Source organism: Sciurus carolinensis, chromosome 14 (assembly GCF_902686445.1).
Source record: "Sciurus carolinensis chromosome 14, mSciCar1.2, whole genome shotgun sequence".
Classification (NCBI taxonomy): Eukaryota; Metazoa; Chordata; class Mammalia; order Rodentia; family Sciuridae; genus Sciurus; species Sciurus carolinensis.
Window position 1 is genome coordinate 19,168,469 of NC_062226.1, and position 26,794 is coordinate 19,195,262.

The 26,794-nt window shown below is 43.5% G+C and overlaps 1 protein-coding gene across 4 annotated transcripts in view; it reads left to right on the forward strand.

Annotated features, from left to right (window-relative positions):
- Nucleotides 1-1,054: 1,054 nt before the first annotated feature.
- The window catches only part of Tnc (tenascin C), a 91,631-nt gene continuing 65,891 nt past the window's right edge, over nucleotides 1,055-26,794 (forward strand). Inside the window, exons 1-2 of one of the 4 annotated variants that reach the window (XM_047524832.1) lie at nucleotides 1,055-1,393; nucleotides 23,920-24,501. In XM_047524832.1, the coding sequence (XP_047380788.1) occupies nucleotides 24,045-24,501 (457 nt within the window). In that variant the 5' untranslated portion in view covers nucleotides 1,055-1,393; nucleotides 23,920-24,044. The remainder of the gene's footprint in view (nucleotides 1,394-23,919; nucleotides 24,502-26,794) is intronic. The other 3 variants (XM_047524833.1, XM_047524834.1, XM_047524835.1) reach the window with 3 other exon arrangements.

Consider the following 26,794-nt stretch of genomic DNA (forward strand, 5'->3'; position numbering starts at 1 on the left):
TTACTTTTCTAAACTTTGGCTGCTTCGTCTGTGAAAAGCGGACACCTTATAACCTATCATACTTAATGGTTGCAAGGACACAATGGCATCGTATTCATAGAGTATCCTGCGCAGCACCTAATGCAGACTAAATAAAGGAGGATTCAGTGGTAGCTAGAGGTTCCGTGGTGCTTCCTTTCCCTACTCTATCCCAAACCAATCTGTGCTGCAACAAGCCCAGAAGTCCCCCCAGCGTGGGTGGCTGCTACTTCCCCCTCCCGTAAATGCCCCGGTGTGCCCTGGGGATACTCAATGCATACTAACCACCAAACCAAGAGATGACTCAGAGCCTGGAAACAATCCACAGCAGGCTGGGGAGCAAAGGAGCAGCTCCTGGCTCAAAGATTAAGTTATTACTTTTCAAAATTATGTTTTTCTTTTCTTGTTCTTTTTTTTTTTTTTTTTTTTTTTTTTTAAGGCTGCAGTGAACAGGGGGTCAGTACTGAGAGAAAAGCTGGGGACCTCTCCGCAGGAGATCCAGCTGAGAAGCAGTACCGGGCACAGGCAAGAACAATGTCAAAAAGCCGCTTCCCTTAGGACAGTGGGGCTGGGACAATGACTCCTCCAGGCAGCTGGGCAGAGCTGGTTCTCACTTAGAAAAAGCCTGGCAGGTCTGCGCTCCCAGCATGGTCCCCACCTGCTGAGGACTAATCCTGGGTTATCTCCCTGCTGGCCCAGGGAAAGCTGAAACTCCCGGACTTTTAAAGGATTTTATCTCCTCTTTCCAGGAATTCGTCTCAGTCCCTGTGCTTTCTCCGAGGTGCCACTGAGCAGCTGCTGCCCGGAGCCGGGCGAGCCCAGGTCGCGTTTCCAGCTCGCGGGCATAGAGGCGCAGGAGCCAGGGTACTACTCCCCGCGCTTCTGTTTCCCAATTCGAAAACCCGTTTGGGGAGCAATGCAAAAATCACACTTCGCTCACAGCCACTCTGTGTCGGGGGCGGAGGAAGCGGGAATTCCTACTTTCGCCATAAATTGTATGCAAATGAGTTCCTTCCCTGGCCGCGAGCCTGCAGTGAGTGCGTCTTTCATGAGCTAACCCTGTTCCGCTGGGAGGGCTGTTCCTTTAATTCACCAACTGAAAAAGTGGGAAAGGATGTCTGGAGGCGAGGCGTCCCATTACAGGGGAAGGAGCTGGCTATATAAGCCAGCCAAAGCTGGCTGCTCTGGCCACAGCCTGCCTACTGTCACACGCCTCTCCCGCGCAGACACACGCCCCCGCCTCCGGTCGGCACAAAGACAGCGGCTGGGGGACGCTGGGGGCCGCGCACGTGGGAACCCCGCTGCTGCTCAAGCCCAGGTGTTTCTTCATGGAACCGGTGCACCTCCGGATCTAGGTCTTTTCCACCAGGGAAAGGTAAGCCTGCTTCGCCCCTATCGCCAGAGATCGTTGTGATGTACTGTTGGCACTCCTGGTACCTTAGTTGTTGTTTTATTAATGATAAAACTTTTGCTTTGTGTTGGCTGCTAGCAAAAAGCCGGGGCTTGCTGGTTAAGATCGGATGCACCTTGACTTCTCCGCTTGTCCTTCTCTAATCTTGCATTTCTGTTTACTTTTGGGAAAGTTTTTGTCTCTTGCCTTTTTGCAGAGGAAAAGTGGGAATTCTCTCGAAAGCCCCTGCTTGGCTTCCCTGTGAGTGCTAGGGAGGTAGAGTTTGAAAGAGGAGTTGGCTCATGGCCTTACTTCTAGATGGGTCAGGGGGAGATTGATAGAGGACTGTAGAGAGAATAACAGAACTTTACATCTAATAGTCTCTCAGAGTTTAGAGTTTTGTACTCACCCGGTGGAAAGAGGTGCTGGAGTAGAGGAGACAGAGGTGGGTCCTAGGGCCAGATGAGAGACTGCAGGTGAGAGTGGTGGGCACTGCCTTGGGTTCTTAAGGGCAGGCAGCTCTGGTGGCTGCCTTCTGATTCTCAGGTGGGACTACTACATATCTGGAGTATCCCACAGAATCTCTAGAATCACCTCCCCTCATCACACTTCACCACAGAAAGCCCTGCAGAACTATTTTCCCCAAATCTAGAAAGCCCACCTCCCCTGGTGGTCTTTGGGACAAACACAGAACTTCCTGTAGCCCCTTGTTGCTGTAAGGGGGTGGAGAACTCAAGTTTTGAAGCCAGAGGAATCTTGGATATTTCCATCAGCACCACACATATGTCTGAGAAAAATATGTAACCTCTTTGGGCCTTAGCTTCCACTTCTCTAAAATGGGAACAATAACTTCCTTGTTATAATGAGGAGAAAAGGAGGAATAAAGAGATTGGCAGCGAGTGCTTGGTAACTGCAAGTTTGGATAACCACTCTCATTGCCAAAAGCTGCCATCACCCCGGACGTGAAAAGGGGCACTTAGCCAATCTTGGATTGTCTCTTGTGCGTTCTCCCATCTCCTTCCAGCCCCTGCTTTTTATCTCACCCCATCTCAGGGTGTCTCTCGCTAGGCTGGCAGGTCAGAGGCTTGGCTGCATTTTACAAGCAGGAGGTTGTTTTGGCACAGGTTGGAAGAAAAGGTAGCGGCCCGGGGCTGGATGTAAATGTTGAGTTTTGATTCCAGAATGTCATGAGGCTTTGAGTTCAGGCATTTGCAGATTCTGAAGCTGGTGACTATAAAGTAAGATGCTGCTGGGGATTCTCTGGAAATGTTTTTCTTCCAGAAGGAGAGAGGGACAGGGAATCAACTTGAAGAATGAATGCCTCTTTTTCATGTTTTGGGGAACTTTTTGAGTGTGTGTTTTTTATAGAGCTTTCCCATATGTGCTTTAGAAATGAAAACGGCTGCCCACCCCAGCCTGTTTCCCACCTTGTCCTGAGATGTGGCAAGCCAAGTTCAGGGCTGAAGAAAGGTTTATTTAGTCCTAAATAAACCAGTGGAAAGTTTGCTGGCATTGTGTGTATCAGAGCCTTTTGCAGGAATAGAGAGTTAATGTGGCTTGGCCCTCTGCATTTCAGGAAAGTGACCACATATGGGGGGGAAGGGGTGCATGAATATTCTTTGTCGCTCCATGTGAACTGAATGAGGACTGAAAGGGACATTGCCATTATCTACAACCATGAATATTTTTTTTCTCTCTGCTTTGTTTTAAAAACCTTTGCTTTCAAATCTCACATCCTTCTAGCCCCTCCCTCCCCTTCTCAAGAGGTTACCAACCTTCCAACCCTCGACTATCATCCGTAGAAAGAGGGCGACAATCTCCATCTCATAGGGCTCTGGTGACATTCAGATGGAAAAAATACATGGCAGACTCTGGGCACGGTCATTGTGTGTAGGAAGAGTTCAATAAATTGAAGCTTTTCTTGACTTTTCTGCTTAGGAATTGTTCAATATTAATGTTTTGAACAATGAGTTTCAAATTCACTTTTAACAATGGAAATGTTCATTAAATGAGTTTGGGGGAAACACACCCTAGAATTTGGCAGGTATGGGTGAAGCTCTTTCGGTTGAAATGGAGTTAGAGGGTCCCAACCTCACCCCATTGCTCTCAGCCAGGAGATGTCACTGGGTCTGACAAACAGGAAACAGTCACAAATAGTACAGCCAGGTGGTGTGCTTTCAGGTTGCAGTTCTGTTTCAGCAAGGAATGTGGCCTTCTGAGTCACCAGCTGTCATGGAGTAAAAGTGATTCCCCAAATAGGACAGATGAGAGAAATAAGTGGAAGGTCTAAAAGGTTTAACAAAAACTGGCTATTTTAATTAATTCTAACAATAGCCACAGCCAGATGCCTGGTAAGCCTTCTCACGAAGCTTTGGGCTCTCTCTGGGCATCACCTCACTAAACATCCACCACAGTTCTCTGAGGCCTGGGCTGTACCTATTGGACAAAAGGTAGCTTGGAGAGAAGGGAGACTGAGTGACTCGTCTAGGGTTTTAGAACTCAGAGTGACGAAGCTGGATTTCAGATCCCAGACTCCACATTCACCAGACCAGGGGCACATTCTGAGTGCCTCTGCTTCTTGCTCTGCCTTCAGGGAGAAAACACTTCCTTTTTGATTAAATATGCCCCTGCAAGCAGACTGTGGCCACCCATAAATACAGCGGTAGCCTGATCGTATAACCAGAATGGAATTTGGAAAGGGAATTCAAGCTGACAGAATGAAAAACATACCTCCTTCATCCTCCCTTTCTAAGGCTTATGATGAAGTAAGAACACCTCTTCTCTCCTCCCCCTGGATCTCCAGGAACATACATCCATGCTTTCCTATAAGAAAAACATCCAACTGGCACACGGCACCAGCCCCTTCGTACTGAAGCCACTTTAGTTTGAAAAGGAGAAAGTGTGTTACAAACATTGAGTTGGCTGTAGCTACACGAATCCTTTCTGATGATAAAACACAGACCCACCAAAATAGCTACTTGTGAGGGCTGATGATGTGTCACACATGTAACAGGGGCATCTGTCTCTGATGTCTCATCGAATTCTCACCCTGACACTACAAGTTACGAATTACTATCTCCATTTGATATATGGATAGAGAAACCGAGGCTCCAGCAAGTTAGGTCTCAGCTAAGGTCTTTCCCTAAGTCAGAGGCAGAGTTGGCCTTGAAGCCAAACTTTCTAACAGAAGCCCTGCTGTGCCACGTGGCTTCCTGGAGTCAGGCAGGCAAGGGCTGACCAAGTGCAGAATCTTACGTGGTGCCTTTCAGTGAATGGCCAAGATGGAAGGGAAGCCCCTGACTGGCACTGCCTGTTGATTTTACAGAGAGAGGAACCCGCATATATCATTTTTCACTGTGTTCAGCAAAGGTCATGGTAGAGCAGTTCTCTACCTGGAAATGGAAGAGTTCAAATTTCAAGCCTGCGAGAGAGAAGACTTAAACTAGAGGTAGCGATCAGAGCATCACTGTTCATTTCATCTCAGAAAAGCAGGCACACACTTCTCCGTGCTCTACCAGGTGGGAGCTCTGACTCCTGCACCCTCGCCGAGATCCAGATGAGATGAGCGTCTGGTTTTAAAAGGGTGGGTTAGGAGACAGATAAAGGAAATCCGTGTGCCCAGCCTCAGGGCAGTGAATCCCAGGACAACTGGGGAGTGGTTGTGAGCTCCAAGCCACAAATTCAGCCAAAAGCCTCAGAGGGGAAGGTCAAGATTCACACGCCGCTCACTCTGAGAGGATCCCTGGAATCCCCCTGAATCTAATCCCAGACCACTTTGAACACCTTCAACATGTGGGAAACATTAGATGAAGGCTCCTTTCCAGGGGAACACAAACCCTCAAAGTGTTAAGCACAGGCTTCTGCAAACTCCCAGCAATAATTCCATCCCACACCAAAGACAGCAGTGGCCTGACCTCCTCTTAGGGGCCACACATGCCTTGTGAATTCTCTGTGGAGGAGATAAGGCGAGAAGCTGCCATGATTCTAACCCACTTATGCCCTCAGCCTAGACTCCTTGGTTCAGTTCGCTTCCCCCTTATCTCATGTTTCTTCAGCTTTAACATCAACCTGGTATTCTGTACTGTCATTGATCTCTCACCTTCCTCATGGATTGAAAGCAGAGTGCCCCTGTTGAAGCAGACTGTGACTGGGAAGTTCCTTCCATGTGTATTTCTAGTCTGTTTGTGAATGGAGGTTTTAAAAAATTACTTCATGGCAATTTGTCTCCAATTGAACGTTCCTGAAGTTCACAGGTCCTTGATTACGTAGCCATCATAATTTGATGGACTTTCAACCCTCCTCAAATCCCCTCTATCAAGAGCCAGAGATGTTTCAGAAGCTCTGAGTGCAGGCAGCTTTGCTTCAGAATCAGCCACTGATCACTTCTGGCCCGAGAGGAGATAAGCTGGCTTCTGCTAACTTCTGTCTGCATGTGTCCAGCACATTCTTCCAGCGGCCTAGGAGATTACTGTAAAGCTAACATTCACTGAGTATGCCACAGGCATTACGTCATTTGATCACCTGCCATTGTTTCTAATATCACTGCCTCCATTCAGATATGGGGAGCCTGGAGCTGAAAAAATTTAAGCAGTTTTTCCAACACATGCAGATAAGCGATTGATAGATCCCCAAATCAAAACCAGCTCCAAGGCCCCAGAGAGTGGTAGCAACTGTTAGAATGAGCAAGTCATGTTCAGGGTCATAATTTTCGTGTCTGTTGGAGTCTGTTCTCCCCAAAACCTGTTGGGAGGTATCTGGGCCTTGTAACTCACTATTGATGAAACTCCTTGCTGTCCCCAGGGAAATGGAACAGCAACATCACAATACTGCTTCACTACTCAAAGTGATGTTTACACTACTTTTGTGACTCTTTTATGGTGTATGAGGCATCTTTACATCTGCAGTCTCTTTTTAACACCTTGTTTATTTATTTTGTGTGTGTGTATGTGGTGCTGGGGATTGAACCTAGGGCCTCCTGTCTGCTGGGCAGGCCCTCCACCACGGAGTTACATCCCAACCTGCAAGGTCTATCTTTAACAAAGATGCTCATAAATTTACAAATTTATAAAAGAACTTTTCTATGCTTCACTCTCAGATGTCCCCAGCACTTTGCTGTTATTTTACAGACACAGTAATCTGAGGCCTAGAAAGGTGGTCACTTGCATAAAGTAGAAAATCATGGCTTTGGGGTTCCTCCCCAGGTCTAAGATCCCAAATGGTGCTTCTCTCATTGTGCCTCGTGGATGCTATGGAATTATTCCTACATCCCAGACTTAAAAAAAAAAAAAAAGGATTAGGGACAATAGACTACTTCTAGAGATATATTTGTGTTTTTAAAGGTTAGATAGAGAGGCTAATGTGTAAAGGATTGAATTTCCAATGGTGGATGTCACACAAAGGGATACTTTGGAGAAGTAGAAGAGCTCAAATTTCATTACCCAGAGAGTGTATCGAAGGGTAAAGTCATACCTGGGAGGTTAAAAAAAATGGCAGAGATATGAACATTAGGCAAAACTTACTGAATATTTTCTTGAAGACTCTAAGCCTAGAGATGCAGCACAGGAAAACCCTGACAAATAGCAGTGTACAAGGGAACTTCAATGCATGTGATCTCACCTGCAGAAGCAACACACCATAGTCAGAAGGGGAGATCCCAAAACTCCACTGGATCCCTGCCAGCAAGAGACCCTTGGGAACATGGTGTCCAGTGTAGTCATCAAGACACAAAATAATGTATTTTTTACAAGATGAGCATTTCCAGAGAATGATACCATGACTTTCCACCTGGGAAAGAGAGGGTCTGGTGGAGGCAAATGTCCAAGGAGCTTTGTTTCAATAGAGGTAGTCTACCTCTGGGGAGCTTGGAAAAGCAAAAACAGGTCCAGCAAGCTCAGATGCACCAGACCCTAGAGAAAGCCAGTCTCCAGAGGAAGTGGCCAACTCTCTGAGATGCCGTAGGTCTTGGATGGTCATTTAGAGGTAGCTTGATGTAGAGATGTTATAAAAGAGTTCTCTCACTTAAAGGTAGGTTTTTTTTAATTAAAAAAAAAAAAGTGTACATCTTTAGAACTTAGAGAATGTTGAAACTAAAAGGGCTATGGGCAGCCTCTAAGCCAGGAATCTGCAGGCAGAATTTAAAAAAAAAAAAAAAAAAAAAAAACCCAGAAGTGATTGAGGCATGGTGATGGGAATCCATAGCAGGGGCCTCCACTCAACCCTATTTCAACTGGAGTTCCTCCACTTTTATCTGTTTTGTACATTGAGCTTCCTCATGAAATTTCACTTGGTGGAAGGATTCTGTGGCAGAAAAAAAAAAAAGTGTTTTTACAAATTGCTGGCCCAGTTTAACATCCTTCTTTTAAAGATGGTGAAACTGAGACACGGAGAAGGGAAAGATCTTCCTAAGATCTCACGCCAGTTGGCATCAGGGTCAGGGTGGAATCCTATGTCTTCTGACTCTTGCTCTTAGAAGCCAGGGACCATATAAAAAGCTGCAGAATTAATACATTCACAGAGAAAAGAAAAAAGAACAGTCTTATTCTCTAAGCAGCCTTAACGCATATGGACTGGCCAAGGATAACTAATAACTCTGCATTGGTTACTTATTATTGCATAATAAATTGTTGCAAAATGTAGTGGCTTAGAACAGAATACATATACTATCTGACAGCTTCTACCAGTCAAGAATCTGAGCACAGCTTAACTGGATGTTCTGCTTTTGGCTACCATCACAGTGCTGGCCATGGTTCAGGTCTCATCTGAAGACTCAAGTGGAGAATGATGAGTTTCCAGACTCACAAATGTGGTTGTTGGCTTGACTCATTTCCTCAAGGGCTATTAGACCGAGGGCCTCTGTTCCTTGCTGCCTGTAGGACTGAGGCCACCCTCAGTTCCTTGCCACCTGGGCCTCTTCAACAAGGCCATTACTTTCATCAAAGCCAACAAGAGAAAGTCTGTAAGCAAGAGGGACATCACAGTCTTTTGCAACCAAATCATGAAGGTGACATTCTATCTCCTTAGTTCTGTGCTGTTGGCTCTAAGCAAGTCTTTAGGCTGTACCACAGTGGAGAAAAGGTAATTATAGAGCTATGGGACTGTCAGGAAGCAGTATCTATAGGGCCATCCTTGACTGCCTGCCACAGCCTCTCATCATCACCATTTTCTGGTAACCTCTTATTAATGACAGCTTCACTCAATCTATCTGTACTTCTGCTAATGTACTATCAGTAATTATGGCAGCCACCAAGGCAGACTGCATCTGATTTCTCCATATCCATATAGAACTGTTTATCATTGAACTCATAGTTCATGAGATAGCCCTGATTTCTTTTGAATGTTACTCCAGAGCAGGATCTTCCAAGGCAATGACTCCAAATATATTTCATTTAAAGGCAAGACATTCGAGGCAACAAAAATTAAAATGAATCTGTTGTCCTTCTCCCCAACCTAGTCCTCCCAACAGATGTAATGAACACTAAAACCTGGGCCTCATTCCTTTTCCTTCACCACTCTCCATATGCAAAAGTTCGTAGACCTTGCTACCTTGACAGGTACATGGGTTCACAGCCTGCCCAGCCCATCCATCCTCACCCCCATGTTCAGCCCTTGGCATTGCATAAGTGGCCAGTGCCCAGCTTTCACTTTGCCCCCATCACAGCAACCTCCCCTTCAATCTCTCTCTCAGTCTTGCATCATGAAGTCAATATTTCTAAACCTAAAGTGGGCTGGACCTGTAATCCCAGCAGCTCAGGAAGCTGAGTTAGGAGGATAGGAGTTCAAAGCCAGTCTCCACAAAAGTGAGGCACTAAGCAACTCAGTGAGACCCTGACTCTAAATAAAATACAAAATAGAGCTGGGGATGTGGCTCGGTGGTTGAGTGCCCCTGAGTTCAATCCCAAGTACCCACCACCAAAAAAAAAAAAAAATTCCAAATAGTTCTTTTCTGCTCATGAGAAAAATCCAAACCCTTAGCCTGGCAGTCCAGGTTTTCCATGATCTGACCCCTGGTCTCCAAACAGACTATTTTAGTCAGCTTTTTCACTGCTGTGACTGAAAGACCTGACTAGAACAATTGTAGAGGAGGAAGAGTTTATTTAGGGGCTCACGGTTTCAGAGGTTTCAGTCCGTAGACAGCTGGCTCTATTCCTGGAGACTTGAGATGAGGCTGAACATCAGGATGAGGCCGAACATCAGGAAGAGGCCAAGCATCAGGCAGAAGAGCATTTTGGAGAGAAGAAGCTTACATGATGATCAGACAGGAGAGGGAGAGAAGGAGAGGGAGAGGGGTAGAGAGAGAAAGAGAGAGACAGAGAGAGAGAGAGAGAGAGAAAGAGAGAGAGAGAGAGACAGAGAGACAGAGAGACTCCATTCACTGGATACAAAATAGATACTCCAATGAAACACCCCCAGGGACCCACCTCCAGCCACACTCTACCCACCTTCAGTTTCCACTTAGTTAATCCTATCAAGGGATCAAATCACTGGTTGGGTTAATGCTCTCATAACCTAATCATTTCTCCTCTAAACCTTCTTGCATTGTCTCACACAAGCTTTTGGGGGACACCACATCTAAACCATAACACAACCCCTGTTGTTCAACTTTCCACACCAGCTGTTTTACACTTTTTATGTCCTTGAAAATATCATTTCCTCTTGCCAGGAATGCCCTTCTCTATATTTTCACCTACTCATATTCTCCCTTCAACCTTCAGTTCAGATACCGCCTCCTCCAGGTATGTTAGATGTCCCTCTCCTGTCCCCCCATTCCTCTCCCTGATTTTCCATATCATCCTCATCATCATCTTGGAATTGCCTGTCCACTCATAGGTTGACCCTTCCTGACAATGAAGTTTTTAAAAGAACTTTATCTGGTTTATTTGAAACTCAGCACAACTGGAATAAAACAAATCTTCAACAACCAGTAGCAACTGTGCCCCAAACATGGCCACCCCTTTCTCACCAGTGTTCATTCAGAAAGCCCAGAGCTTGAAGTTTTTTTTCACGCTTCACCCTCTGGGCTTGCAACTATGCAGAGGGATGGCCTAACATGACAGAAGAAAGCCAGCCCTGGGACAGGAAATGTCTCAGAACAGAGACTTCAAGGAATGCCCTTACTTTCAGAGGTGGCCCCCAGGATGAAAGCATGCATTGCTTGGATTTGAAAAAACCAGTACCAAGGACAGAGGAGGGCTGTCTGGGAATCACTAGAGGTGGCTGAAAGCTAGTGGGAAGAATGAATAGGCTCAGCAAATGGATGGGGACAGAGGGCACTCTATCTTTGGACACAGAGAAATTCACAGCCAATGGGGAGGAATGAATAATGGTTAAGAGTATGAATTTGGCACCAGAAAGCTCCGGGTTCAAAGATATTTGCTTGCTAAGTGATCTGGCCAGGTTAGTTAACTTCTGTATGCTTCATTGTCCTCATTCATATAAAAAGCTAAATAATAGTACCTATTTGACAAGGTCATTGTGATGGTTAAATGACATAGTGCAAGTGCATTGTTTAGCAGAGAAACTGGCACTCAGTATAGAAGATTGATTGCTGTCATTGCTGTGGTTACTCGTCTTTGGAATTGTTCTTGGTGGTAAGACCCCACTAGAGGAGCAGAACCACATCCTATGAGACAGCATTCTCATGAGGTGCACCTGAAAGAGCGTTCTGTGGCCAAATGACTTGGGAGAACACCTGATGCTATCCTGCTCTTGGAAACTCACAGCTCATATGTCCCATCAATATATAGTCCCAAGGGCTAAAATTACACTAGAAAACAAGACAGGATGAGGCCGAACATCAGGATGCCCGTCCACATGGGCTTCTGTAACCAATACCATAAACTAGGGTGACTTAAAAACCACACAATCCATTGATCACAGTTCTGAAGGTATGACGTCTACAGATACAGTGCCTGGGAGAGGTCGCTTTCTGATTTACAGATGGCACCTTCCAGCTTGTCCTCACATGGCAGAAGGGGCAAGGAAAATTTCTGGGGCCTCCTTCATAAAGGGCACTAATTAATCCCTTTCAGGAAGTCCTTACCCCGATGACCCAATGACTTCCCCAAGCTCCCACCAGCTAATATTGTCACATTAGTCATTAGGTTTCAGCACATGAGTTTTTGGAGGAACACAAATATTCAGACCATCGCATGGGGGATGATAGACAAGATAAAGGAATCAAACTTACAGTACCATTTCAAGAGGTGATATTTTCTAAGAAGAAATGTAAAACAAGGTAAGGGAATAGACAATGTTTGGTGGGGTGTCAGAGAGGGGTGCTCTTTCAGATACAGGGGGACATAGAAGTGTCTTCAGAGCAGACATCTGAATGAAAAGGGGAATGAACTCTACAGGCAGTGACTAGGAGTTTAGATTTTATTTTGCATGTGACTGGAAGACATTGGAAGTCATGGGACGGTAGAATGTGTAACCAGAGAAATCCTGCAGTAATTAATCTGCTCAACTTTGGTGAACTCAGTATCCCACACTGATTTGACCATAGATATCCACAGGACACCTACTTGACCACAGATACCCTCAGGACACTTTCAGGATCTTGAAACATAGCCTGGGTAACCCTACCCTGAAGTCCAGGGTCATGGGTTTTAAAGGGTCTATAAACCTGTTCTCACTCATCTAAATCTACAGTAAACAGCCAAACCACTTGGGCCCAAACAGGCATGCCCAGGGCAGGAAAACCAAACGCTAGAGGTAGAGACTCACAGGGTGTCATGATAATTAGCAACTCCTTTTGGCTAAGATAATCAGTGAGCACAGCCAGACTTGGGCAGATTCTAGAACCCCTTGTGGGCCAAAGGAAACTTGCCAACATCTGCCCAGAAGCTAATAAGCACTTGCAAACCATACACCTTGGCTTATAAGGTCTGCAAAGAGTAAGTGTATAAAACAAGATCCAGCCAGAAGTTCTGGGAGAAAGACTGAGGTCAAATGACAGCTTCCAGATTGCTGCTGAGGTCTAGGAATTGAAAGGTGAAGTTTAACCTCTTGGACTCTGATCTCTATGCTTATTAAATAGTGCAAATTTAAAGTTTTCACCTTACACAAACTGAAGGAAGTTGCTTGAGGAGTCATCTTAGTGTAGTTGAAAGCATACATTCAAGAGTCACAATATTAGGGTCCCAAAGCTGGTTCTGCTTCTTAAACCAGTTACTAAACTTCCCTGAGACCCATTTTAATTTCCAAACAGCCATAGCAATAGCTGTCTCACCAGGTTGTCATGATAAATGACAAGATAAATGATAGCATGAATAAACATCACTTAGTGTAAGGTTTGGCACAAAACAGGTGTAGTTGTGTAACAGGCACTCAGTACCATGTTTGTTTCCTTCTTATCCAGTTCAGTCTGCATTTGGTTTTAGAATAGTAGCATTTTTGAGTAACAGCAGGGTGTCAGCAAACTATGAAGGAATTGCCTATTTTTGTAAATAAAGTTTTATTGGAATGTAGCCATGTTCATTCATTTGCATATTATTCTTAGCTACTTTATAGTAATAGAGTAGAATAGTTGTGACAGAGATCATCTGACTGCAAAGCTTAGCATATTTAATCCCTGGTCCTTCAAGAAAATGTTTACAAACCACTTCTGATCAGCATAGTAAGTTTTTGTACATAATTTCGAGTCACCATAACCAAGAAAGGTGTATATTATTATATAAAGAGATTGAAGTAGAAGCGAAGGGTTATCTAAGAAGTTCTCTCTCCAGCAACATAATGCCAAACTCTATGCCTGGAAGAAGCTTAGAAGAATGACAAGAAAGTTTGATTCATTTTCAATTTGTCCATCTTTCTTTGCTTTTTCTCTCTCTCTGTCTGGCTAAATTTCTTGACTTTCCTGCTATATGCTAAATACAAGGATTCCTTCTAGAAGGAACCATCTCCTTTTTACTTACTTCCTATTTGGACATATAAATCCTTGCTTTCAGAAATGAAAGTGATAATTTTCAGGCTTTCTGAAATACTCTCAGACTTAACCTATATAAAGGTTGTATACTTTTTAGATATAGCGTAAGGTTTGATTTTTCCAGAAGTGACACATTTTTAAGCTCTCCATCTGCCACTTCGCACTTTCCCTTCCTCTGGATTATTAACCTTACTAGGCCAGACTGGAGGAGAACAGTTGTTCTCTGTGGGCTTTCAAGTTTGCCCAAGATGGATATTTTAGTGCCCTTGATTTTGTGCCTTCCTTTCCAGTTTAAAACTATACATAAAATTGTCACATGCACCCCAGTTTCCCAGCTCCACCATCCCACACTGCCCCATGTTAGGAATCCATCAACTCTATTTACATTAATGATATTGAGTTTCCCTCTGATAGTCATATAAATATTAATTATTTAAATCAGTAATGACTCTTACTTCAAAAGACAGTTTGGTGTAGCAGAAAGAGCTTAGGATTTGGAAGCATGAAACTGGGTTCTTAATTCTGCTTCAAGTGACTACTGACTGGCAACTTATTTAACCTTCTCCAGCTTGCAGTTCTTTTACCAGGAAAGTTACAAGCACCATTCCCTGAGGCACAAGGTTGGCATCGTGATAAAATGGCATCTGTGAAGTGCCAGGCACAGAATAAATGCTAGTTTATTTTCCTTACTCTTGGTTTAAACTTTATGAGATCATCCTGTCTGGGGCTTCACACTTTATCAAAGATGGCTCCGACTTAGGTATATCAACCTGATGTCTGTCTCTTCAACTGAGAAATGAAAGGAGAAAGGGTCTAGGATTTCTCCTATCCCAGCACTTCCCATTATGTGCCGCCAAACCTAGTCTGGGATGTACTTCAGACACAAAATAATTGAATGAGCTTGAGAAACACTCTATAAACTGTCCCCTTCTTAAAGATTTCCATGAACAGGGATACATAAAAGACCCTGGAAAATCCTGACAAAAACAAAGCTGGGTAATTTGTTTGGCTTAAAATAACATTTGGTTTTAAAATAGCATTTTCCAAACATGTTTAATTAGGAAATCCTTTTTTCCCCTGCATTAATACCTCTCAACATGTTGTCCATTAAACTTTAGAAAAATGCTGCTTTAGAGTTACTCAGTTAAATTAAGCCCAAGTCAAGGATTAGACGTATCTCTCTTTTTCAGGCCCCTGCGCAGCTTCTCCTGCACCGTCTGTAAATCATAAAGATTTCCATTGCCAGTAGTTACGCAGGACCCCAACACTGGTCCTTTTGAAGTTAGTCCTTTGAACTCAGTCATGCAAACCAGTCTTTGACATTATTAAAATGCCGTAGTAAAGCTGATGGTTTAGAATGCAGTCTCTAGCCCGTGAGTCAGGCAATGAATTAAATCCCTGCTCCCCCTTTCTAGCTGTGTGACCTGGAGCCCCCCTGAGCCTCAGTTTCCTCATCTGTAAGCTAAAGGCCTCAGAGGTCCTGGAGAGGAATCAATGAGATAATTCGCTTAAGACTCATAAAGCACTGATGTACTTAATCAAGGTTAGTTATTATTGTAACAGTGAAAGGATCCCATTTTGAGAAAGGGAAAGTAGACAATGAAAGTAAATTTGTAATCACACATATTAATTCCTGGAGAAGGCTTAGCTTTCCCTGAGAGTCCATGTTCCTGCTAACAGTCTTAGAGACCTATTTTCATTTCAGGAGTTATCACTTCTATCAAGAAAGCTCTACTTCTATCAAAGTGTATCAGACTTTACAGAACTTGATTCCTGCAGGGCTTTTGTAATTGTCCAAGGTTCCATCTGGCTCCCTCTGAGGCACACCTCAGTCAAGCAGAATTCCATTCATTTGAGTATCAGTGTACCGGGGAGGAAAAGATTTCCAAACCTCTCTAGTCCTGCTATGCCAAATATTTGGCACATATAGCCACCCTCTCCTACTCCTGTGTTGAGCTGTGTCTCTAACCTGTCCTTCTCAGATAAATCTATTTAATTTCTTAACCTTGGCTCAAACTCTTGAGAACCTGCTTTCCAAGATGTGTGAAAACGCCAACTAGTTTTCTTCAAACGCTGGATGAAGGACAAAGTGGAAGAGGTCATTATTCCATTGGGCAATGAATTCAAATCTATTTTTGAAACAATTTTCCAGAATTTTACAGGAATCTATATAGTTGCCACTTAGTCAGGCCCACTTTTTATTTTCTTTTCTGTCCAGGCAAGAAATAGAAAAGAGAAAGTGAATGCTCTGCAGAAGTTTTACTTCAAAAAAATTAAAACCAGACCTTCCCAGGGCCGTTTGTGGTCTGAATGTATCAATGGATCTAGTCATATTTCATCTGAGCTTTTCTTAGGTATACAAAACCACAAATATGAATCTCATTATTGTGTCTAGATGGAAATATTTTATGGATTAAGATTTGTGGATTTAATTTGGTTGGTAATGAAACTTCTGTTCAAGGGGTAAGAAGGAGGGAGCCCCATCATGCCACCAAGGCTTGAGCCAAACAACTTAGGAAAGAAACACTCAATATTTGGGGACTTTTGTGCTTAATGTTGGCCATTTGGCTTGGGTCTAAAGTGACACCCAAAATTAAGTTTGATAGAAATATTGCCATGTTAACAATAAGCCACAGGTCACCAGGACCAAAGATGACCTAGAATTCAGCCATACACAATTATTTATTCTACAGGAACACCTGAGGCTTGAAGAGCAGGTGTCTCTTGCCCCAAGTCACACAATGAGTGATTGGCAGAACTGGCTCAAAATTCCTCTTCCTGCTTTTCCACTGGTTGCCCTTTCCACTGCCTGGTCCCAGGAGAGCCCCAATTCTCCAAGAATTTAAGATACATAATAAAGACCAAAATTCAGGAGAGGAACCTGAATTTAATGAACAACAGATACTGCCATAAGATTGGAAAGGAGGGTACTGATGAATAAGCCAAGAAGCTTCCTTCATACCGAAACTGATTGTGCCCCAGTCCTGGCTTGTCCCTCCTGCCAGTGGAACTTACTTTGGTCATACAGAAACCTTGTCTCCAAGTGACAGCTCTGGGCTCTCCGGAGTCCCTGGGGGATTGACTAGATCTCATGGAAAGGAGGGAGGCCTGTCTTGGTAACTCCCGTCACCCCTACACTTAGGGTGGCACATAGAGTGTGCTCACAAACACCGGAAGGAAGAAAATAGCCAATTACAGAATTGAGACTGTGATGAATTCCTTGATACCATGCCTTAAAGAGATCACAGAGCCAATTACACACATGTCATCAGGAAAATGAGAGCATTTGTTCATTCTTTAATTCCACAAATACAAGAACCTGGTATGTGTAGGTTGAACCAAGAAATATTTTCAGCAACTGCATTTTGTTGACTCTGCAGGAGGAAATTGTAAGCTTTGTTATTATAAAGAATATGTTTGTCTTCCCCATTGTTGTGCCATTAATTCAGGGCCTGGCTTGTGGCAAGTATTTAACATATGTACTGGAAAATGGGATGGATGGGTGGACGGATGGATGGAGGAATGTCTAAGTGAAAGACCCTACTGGACCTAGAAGTCTAGAACTCTCTTAACACTGATGCTTTCCAGGTTCCCATCCCTGATATTTCTCTCTGGAGGCCATTGCAGTGACTTTAGGTTAAGAATTAATGGAAACTTTTTATATGCATTTTTATGTTTTTCCCAGGTTTACTGAGGGATACTTGACAAATAAGGGTAAGTAACATAATGATTTGATATTCATAACATTTTGTGAAATGGTTACCAGATTCAAATGATTAACACATGCATCTCTTCACCTTTGAGAGAGAGAGAGTGTGTGTGTGTGTGTATGTATGGTGAGGTCACTGGAAATCTACTGTCTTAGCAGATATTTTGATGTTTTTATTAATGCATTATCATTGTATGTGATAGTGGAGTTTATTCAGATATATACATGACAATTCATATACATGCTTCAATTCATTCCCTAGTACCTTTCTCTGCCTAACTATAGTCTCTATGTTGTGATATGCACCTGTGTTTGGAGGCCTCCCAGCGGTATGAGGAAAAGATAAACAGCAATCAAATACCTTGACCAAGAGGCAGAGGCAGGAACTCTGGATTTTAATATCTGCTTTCTCACTAATTTTCTGGGTGACCCTCTTTGGGTGTTTCAGTTCTTATGCTCCTAAATAAATGAACACAATGGCAAACAAGTGTCATGTCAAATACTACCTCTACCTGATCAGATGTGGCTGTCTGGAGGGATAGGTTCAGAATAATTCCAAAGCAGTGCTTCCCAGAAGTGCATCCCTATTGATTAGCAGGATCTGCCATGTGGACCAGAATGATACCAGCAGGTGCCACTGATTTGCCACCACTGGACTCAGTGATCTCCAGTAGCTTCCAAGCCCTGCTGAAGTGTGATTTTGATTCTATCATCTGATTTCCGTCTGGGTATGGAAAGTGCTGAGAAGCTGTCCAAATGTTTCCCGTTAGGCGCACAGTCCTAAAAGACTAAACCACAGGCAATCTGTTCTGGAGAAATTCCGGACTTGGCAACATAGAGAGACATCCCAGTAGTAGCTTTGCCCCTGAGAGGCCTTGGCCAGAGTACTGACCTCCCAGAAAAGAAAAGGGCCCCACCCAGGCTCATTCACTTGCTTACCCTGCTACTGACTAAGACCTGACAGCCTAGGAGGAAAACCAGGCTGTAGCCCTCACCTTTTCACCCTCCCAAGACTTCAGAGGATCCCTGCTGCTTCAGTAACTGAAGCAGAATTATTCCTTTCATGGGAAAAAGCAACACTGGGATTTTCAGGGGATGGAGTAGGTAGTCTTTTTTAAAGAGAAGAGGAACTTCCCCAGATCCTCTTAGGAATCCCTCAACTGTCAGAGACTAGCTTCTGCTAACTGTATTCTCCAAAGAAAAAGACAGCAATCATGCACACTAGTTACCGAAACTGCCTTCCTTTTTTTATTTTAATATTTTTTTAATTGTCAATGGACCTGTATTTTTATTTATAGATTTATTTATATACAGTGCTGAGAATCAAACCCAGGGCCTCACACCTGCCAGGCAAGCTCTCTACCACTGAGCCACAGCTCCGGCCACCCCCAAGCTGCCTTCTTTTTAAGTGTTATCTTAAGTGTTGTGCACGGAGTATCTCATTTATTCAAGTTTCTCCTCCATTGCATTTGAAAGAACTCTATTGTAGAATTGCTGTCAGTGTTGCCATTTTACAGACAGGAAAATTGAGGCTTAGGGAGGCAATGTTACAAATCCAAGGTCACAGTTACTAGCTGGAATCATATGGAGAGTTGCCATTACCAAGACACTTTTGACCTAAAACAATGGCAACACCTTCTGGTGCAGACTAATATCAAGTGGCAGAGACAAGATCCACCAGTATTCGACTGATTCTAGAGCAGATGTTCTCAAGCATCACACGGACTCTTCTTGGATGTTTGTCAGGTTGGGCACTTATCACTCTTTACAGTAAGGATCTGTTGACATGTCTGCCTCCTTACCTGGACTGTGAACTCACTGAAAGAAAGATCTGCCCATCATTGATCTCTAAAACACCCCACCAGCCCTGGACTATTCCATAGCTGGTTATTCCATTCCTTCAACTCATCTCTGTTGAATATAGGAATAAATCATTATTAGAATGAATTCTCAAGTGTTGTGGTTTAGATGTGAGGTATCCCCCAAAAGCTCACAGGCGAGACAGTGCAGGAAGGTTCGGAGGAGGAATGACTGGGTTGTAAGAGTCTTAACCCATCAGTGGATTAATCCCAGATGGGATGGAGGAGGTGGGGGTTGGGGCGTGGCTTTGGGGGTATATATTTTGTATCTGGAGAGTGGAGTCTATCTCTCTCCCTCTCTGCTTCCTGATGATGCAAGCTGCTTCCCTCTGCCACACTTTTCTGTCTCACCTTGAACCCTGAGGAATGGAGCCGGCCTTCTGTGAACTAAGACCTCTGAAACTGTGAGCCCTCAAATAAACCTTTCCTCCTCTATAATTGTGCTGGTCAGATCTTTAGTCACAGTAGTGAAATAACTGACTAAAACATCAAGACTCTGGATGACTCCTGGCTCCACTGTGTATCTTGTGTCCTTTGGGGTCACAGGGACAAACCAGCTCCAACTTCCTTAGAATCCAGACCTAGTAACCATGCACCACGCTACTTAAATGGATAACTGTTTCTCAGAGCTGGAATTCAAACACCTGGGGCTTGGAAGGTCTTTGGTTTGTCATTTAGAGATTTCTCAATTAGTTTATGACTCAGGTTGTGCTGGACTCACTCAACTTGGACTCCGATGTCCTCAGGGGGGAAAAAATCCAACTTAAAGCTGTTTCCTGGCTCCTCTCTCTCCCTGACGCATTCAAAGAAGGAATTTATGGATGTTGGGAAGGGGTGAAGAATTTCTAGAACATTTAAGAAATAAGAACGCCTGTGTAAGCAACTCTATGCTTGAATGACTGGGCACAATAAAATTCTCTGGCCTATAAGCCAGAAGAAAAGGTTGGTGTAAGCTGCCTCGTGTGCTGCCAAACTGAGGCGGAAACAAAGCCATCTTCCTTTTTTAAACAATAAAAAATTGTACACTCGTCCCTCCAAACCTAGGATATTTTACATACATACCTAAGTCAGTAAGATAAATATATTCCACAAGCTACTAAAAATGAAGTCATGAGTAGGTGATTATGAAATATGACTCTAGCCTGTTGGAAGTTTAATCTTTATCCAAGATTGAAATTGTTTATTGTTTATTCTCTAGCAGTGACCAAGGAAAATTCCAAAGCTTGTTGATTCCTTCTTCTAGCAATGGTCTTTGTCCTGTGGTGAGGTACCTAAAAATAACGGTTAGTTTATTCCACGCTGCTTCCAAAAGGTTAGCTACTAAACCACTCAACCTGAAGAATCTTTCTCTGGGTATACTAAAATTTTTCCTTCTTGTAATCAACCCCCAATAGAGACGCACACTCACACTTTTTCTGTCCTTTGGGGTAAAGGGGACAAGCCAGTTCCAGCTACCGTAGGATTTGTACATGGTGGCCCTGCCCTCCTTGGTCCTGGTTTTCCTAACTACAGGGTAAACAAGCACAGGTCTGTAGTTTTTCCCCCTAGGAGATGTTTTCCAGACCTTTCATTACCAATCATTTGCTAGAAAGATAAGAATCTAGTGTGCCTTTTAAGGAGACTCTGTAGAACATTTGCTCGTTCTGAAATTATACAAGCCCTACTATCAGAACTTGATCCTTCATGCCTGACTTAAATCTCCCAAGCTTCAGTCTTAAGTAATTTTCCCTAGGTCTGTCCTCAAAAGAGACATAAACCAGCCAGTTGTCTACATGAGAATATTTTGCATTCTTAAAGGTCATTATTTGCTACCTAGATTTTCCCTCTCTGGAATAAATATTTTTAGTTCTAGTAAATTGATCTTCACTAGGGTTACCGCCCCACTCATCAGTGATTCTGCAACTCCTCTGATCTAGATCCAAGCTGCTGCTGGTGTAGGACTGGATTCAACTAGGAGGTCAAGTCCAGCTTAAGCAAAAGAAGGGTTATTGGTGTGGACTTTTGCTACAACAAAATAGCAGCTACTGTTTAGCGAGTTCCCATTGTGAGCCTGACACCATGCTAAGTGCTCTATGTACAGATCCCTAATCCTTAATTCCTTCTAGAATGGTTTCGACCCCTCATTTATAAATAAGGTGGTGGTTCAAAGAGGGTAAGTAGCTTGCCAAAACCACAGGGCCAGAGAATGGTGTTTGAACCCAGGTGTATCTGATCCTAAAGCTTAACATTTTCCACAACAATTTTCCAGTGATGTTATGGATTTTCCCAAGTCAAAAAACCTGCCTCAGGACACCACAAACCAATGGGAAACACACTACACTCAGAATAACATGTCCTGTGCCAGGCATGGTGGCATACACCTGTAATGCCAGCAGTTTGGGAGGCTGAGGCATGAGGATCATAAGTTTGAGGCCAGCCTCAGCTACTTAGCAAGACCCTAAACAATTTAGTGAGACCCTCTCTCAAAATAAAAAATTAAAAGGACTGGGGATGTGACTGAGTGGAAAAGTGCCTCTAGGTTCAATCCCCAGCCCCAAATAAGGAAAGAAAGAATACCATGTCCTTCCCCCAGAAAGCGTCAGTGCCCATCACACATATACAGTAGAAATCCTCACCCTACCCACTCTCTGGTCCTAATTCTCCTAACTCATTGTCTTGGAGTCTCAACCAACAAACCTAAGGGTGTTTTAGATGGAAATCTAAGTCATTTAACAACACAGACAAAGGTGTTGAGTGAAATCAAAAATATTTCAGGTGAGGCCCACAGCCCATCCTGCAAGAGAAGAAAAAAAAAAAAAAAAAAAAGAGAAAGAGATAAGAATTCCTCAGAAAAGATGGCAGCAAAAGAATTGGTAAAGGCAAAGAGAGCTAAAGCAGGCATTCAACTAGATCATGCAGTCAATTGATACTCATCCAGAGAACAAATAAGAGGGACATATTAGCTTGAAAGAGCAAAGCATCATGCTCTCCTAGTCAGTGATCTTCACTGATGATCCTACATCACCAACACACCGCTCATTAGTCAGGGAACCTGCTTAAATAAGAAAGCATGCTCAGAAGAAGTGTTGACATATGCCCTAAGTAGACACAAGTTGAATCATAGATAAACTATCAACATGAATTTAGTTAGGATGTAGAGGGGTGTGGGTAGGACGCTCTTGGTTAAATGCACAGTGGTGCTTTCGAGGTCTTCAGATTCCCACCCAAACCTAGGGAAATGCTGCTCGGTTTAGTGTTCCTTGCGGCAATCCCTCTCCAGGCATTGCAAAGACTTTCTATCCTATCAAGAAGGTGATCATTTGGTTTCTAGATGATACATTCTGTCATTGTAGTAAGATCTTTCTGGAAAAAAAAGAGTAGATGATTTCTTACAGGATTAGTGACCCAAATAGCTTAGCTTATTGACATCGAAAGCTAACTTAGAATGTGCAAGTGTAAGAATAGTATGGATGTAAGAAAACATCAGTTTTTTAAATGACTTAAAAACCAAATAGCTTGGACTGGAGTTGTAGCTCAGTGGTAGAGCACTTACCTAGCACACACAAGACTTTGGGCTCCAAGTCCAGCATTGCAAAATAAAATAAAATAAAGTTTTTAATAATCTTCTTGACTTAGGTGTGCTTTCTAATTAAAGAGGGTCAAGAGTGAATTCATGGTGTGTATAACTCGCTCTCATGTGCATCTAAGGCCTTGGTCTGTATTAAAACTATCCAAGTTTAGCCACATTTTCTTATTTTCACTCAGTTTCTCAACTGCACTTGACAGCTCCTCTTTCCTGTGCTACCTGATTGCCCCTACAGGTGAATAGCTGCATGGCAGATGGATAAGAATACTTAGCAAAGTCAGAACTCTTCACGGTAGCATAGTCTCCTCCATACTGTTTTCATGTTATCCCTCTCGTGATGTAAGATTCAGCTTAAACTCCATCCTTTCCAGAAATCCATACTCTGCCATTCTTCTGAAAAAAATCCTTGATTTCTCAAACACTGTAAGTAGTTAGATTGGGAACCCACAAAAGAAATCCTTTGTATCCTTTCTTTCTTTGTTCCCTAAATAGTGGTGATCCCATTTTCTTCATAGTCCTATTATTTAAGTCTGCTAAGGGGAGACACTTGGTTTTACTTTTATTTCTACCACCCTCAGAACTCTGATGCTGTGGAGACTCAGCAGGGCTGCTGTATGAACCGGTGGGTTGGAGAAGACACCAGAGGCTCATGGACACCCTTTCTGAGCCATCTGGTGCTGTGAATCTCAGTTTAAATAGCAGGTTCGAGAATACTCTCTCAGGCTCTTCTGAAAACTAGACTTTGGAAGGCTTTGAATATGAACCAAGGAGAAGGAAAACTGAGCATCAGAGAGGTGGATTACTATGCCACCAGCCACATAACTAGACAGACACTCAGCTGGATAAAAACTCAGTTTACTGACTGGTGTCCTTCACCTTGCCTTCTGCCTCCCATGGCAGAAGAAAATAAGTGGATAGTGTTTAAACTCTGTTTGGAGGGTCAGTAAAGGAGGCAGGAGTCACAAAACACCTCCTAGGACTCTGGCCTTTGCATCCCTATAAGAATTCACTCAGAAGGGTTTGGCCACTAAATACTGAGGGAATTAATGACTACATGAGCGATTTCTACTTAATATTCACTTATATCCTTTTTAATCCTGCATTAGCCATTATTCACTGTACATACAGTGAGATAAGGTGACAAAAGTTACATAACTTGCCCAAGGGCCCAGAGCTAGATGAGATACAAACTTTTGTTCTCTTCATTCCAATGTCTGGCCCTCTCCTCTATAACTGGCTCTCTCCTTAAATTTCTAGAAGTCAAGTAGTGCATGAAATTGTGCCTTTAAAATTGCAGAGATTCTTTGAGAGATCATTTTATATCATCGATACAGTATAATGAAGAAACATCGGGAAGCTTCAAGCATGGAGATATAAAACCAAAATTCACTCGAAATTGTAGATACTCAATTAGTACTAGATACTAACACATCTATGGCTTCCTTTGTTTACTTCTAGAGAAGGTCACTCTTTCCAGAAGATCAGAGACAACCACTTTGGATTCTACTTTGCATTCCTAAATCCCAGATTCTACTGAGAATAAGACAGTAGAGCCACAGCAACGAGCAGAGCCCACCACGACCATGGGGGTCATGACCCGAGTGCTGTCCGGCATCTTCCTAGCATTGCTTGCCCTCCCTTCAGAAGGTGGAGTCCTTAAAAAAGTCATCCGGCACAAGCGACAGAGTGGGGTGAACGTCTCCCTGCCGGAGGAGAACCAGCCAGTGGTGTTTAACCATGTCTACAACATCAAGCTGCCCGTGGGGTCACAGTGTTCGGTGGATCTGGAATCAGCCAGTGGGGAGAAAGACCTGGCCCCACCGTCAGAGCCCAGTGGAAGCTTCCAGGAGCACACCGTGGATGGGGAAAACCAAATCGTCTTCACGCACCGCATCAACATCCCTCGCCGCGCCTGCGGCTGCGCGGCAGCCCCTGACGTGAAGGAGCTCCTGAGCCGGCTGGAGGAGCTGGAGGTCCTGGTGTCCTCCCTGCGGGAGCAATGCACCATGGGAGCAGGCTGCTGTCTCCAACCTGCCGAAGGTATGCGTCCCCATCCTGTAGGGCGGGGAAAATGATGAGCATAGCAAGACCCACCACTTGTTTGCAAAGTGGATTCCCTGAGAAACTAGTCTGTCAAGCAGTTCATTAAAAACATGTTAAAGTCAAATAAATGTGGAGAATGTAACCATCTCTCCTGCTCTTGGAAGAGGCATGGTTGCAAATATTTCTCACAGGAATTGTCAGGCTGCTAAGAAATCTACTGTTTAAAACCCTATTTCACTCTAATTATATGCTTCTAAGACTTATTTCGCTGTGAAATCTATCCATTCTTTACCCATGAACTTGAAACTCCTGCCCCAAAGCGCACACGCTGGGGAAGGCACTGCCCCAGCCCCTCAGGCATAGTAGAGAGAGGTGAACCAAGGCCCAGCAGGAGAATGGGACACTCCACGTTCCACAGGGAGTAGCTGTGTTAGGCCTGAGTCTCCTCCCAGGTCCAGTGCTGCCTGTCCTGAACCCAGTGTGCGGGAACTGGAAAAAGGCTCCAGTTTAACGCACATTCATGTCATGATGGTCACAATTATGACAGAAGACCCCTCAGGGTACCAGGCACCATCTTTATTATCTCGTTTGAGCCTCTCAATACCCCCTTTAAGATAAGGTTAAACATTCCTTCTTCAGACCTAGGAATTGAGGCTCAAAGAAATTCCCCAAATGTCATAGGATGACAACAGAGAGTGACGAGGGACAGGGACTTTGAATACGTAAGGATCTCCAGAGCTCATGCTCTCCTATTGCCCCTGTCTTCATGTGTAGCCCATTTTAAGGAATTTTGTGGGTTTGGAATTATGGGCTTCATTTTAAATTCCCTAAAGTCAATAGGGCTACAGAAGATTTGATAACCTCTAATCAGAAGCAAAAATACCAGAAAGTTCTTCAATAGTTATTTCAAGAGTAGACCTAACCACTGAGTAGCACTAACTGAGGAGTGCTGTAGGACATGCTGTGAATATTTGAGGAAGAATTTTTAGAACTTTTCATTGGGCATAAATTACTTTATCTTCCACATGTGTCAATTTTAAGGCAAAATACAGGTGAGGAAGTACACAGTAGGATTAATGGAAAGGGTAGGATAAAATGGTTACAAAGGAGTGCTGGCCAATAAAAATATAACCTATCAGCACTTGTTATCTTAAATTTCCTAGTAGTCAAATAAAAGAAACAAAAGAAAAAGAAACAGGTAAAAAAATAATTTCAATCATCTATTTTATTTAACTCAATATAATCAAAATATCCACTTTTTATCCCAGGAACAAGATTTTGATAATGACTATTTTACATTTCAGTCTTTTACATTAAATCTTTGAAATCTGGTGTGCATTTTATGCTTAAACACCTCGGTTCAGCAGAGCCAGAGTTTTTGGTGCTTGGTAGCCACATGTGAACAGTGGCTACTATTCTAGAAAACACACATTAGATTCTCATTTTTCAAACCAACTTTTAAAAAAACAAGTCATCCTGCTCTCAGGAAGGAGTTAACATATAAGAACTGTATCTAGATGCAAAGGAAAGTTAGCTCTGCTTCTTCACTTGGGATCCATCCAGCAACTACTCCAAGTTGCACCCAGCCAGTATTTAGTTGCAAAGGGCTGGAGATGTGTCAGCCCTGAAGCTGTATCCTCAGGTCTGCCCACCACTGCAGCCTTCCGGAGAGTGAGGGGCAAAAGACAGAGGCACAGGCGTTTTCTGGGGGCAGAGCCAAATTGAAAGGTGTCCTGACAGAATCAGAAAGTCACACCTTAGCTGCCTCATTTCAGTTTTGGAAAATTAGACAGTTTTTGTCACGTAAGCCCACATACCAACTTGAATTGACCCCAAAAAAAGTTCTGGAAAAGAAAACAGAAAAAAAATCACAATGAGCACAAGAGTGAGCTCTTGATGTCCTCATCTGACCCTTGCGTGTCCTGGGAAGACTTCAGTCCCACTGGGACTACAAGGACACCAAGCTCCAGAGAGTCTGAATCCCTTCCCAAACATGGTCCAGCTATTGAGTCAAAAAGTCAGGATGAAGTTCAATCCAACAAGAATTTCTCAGGTCTTTGTAGGCCTGACCTTGACTCAGCACCAGGGAAGTAGCAACACAGCCCATGGTAATGAACAGCACGAGGCAGTGACTCACACTCTGGAGTCTTGGGATGCCTTGCAAATGTGATGAAAACTACTGATCCTTTCCCCAGGGGTAGAAACACACAGACATACACACATGCAGCACTACCCTTGCCTTACGAGTCTGCAATGTTAGGTTGTACAGGTTGAGAATTCCTTCTGTGTA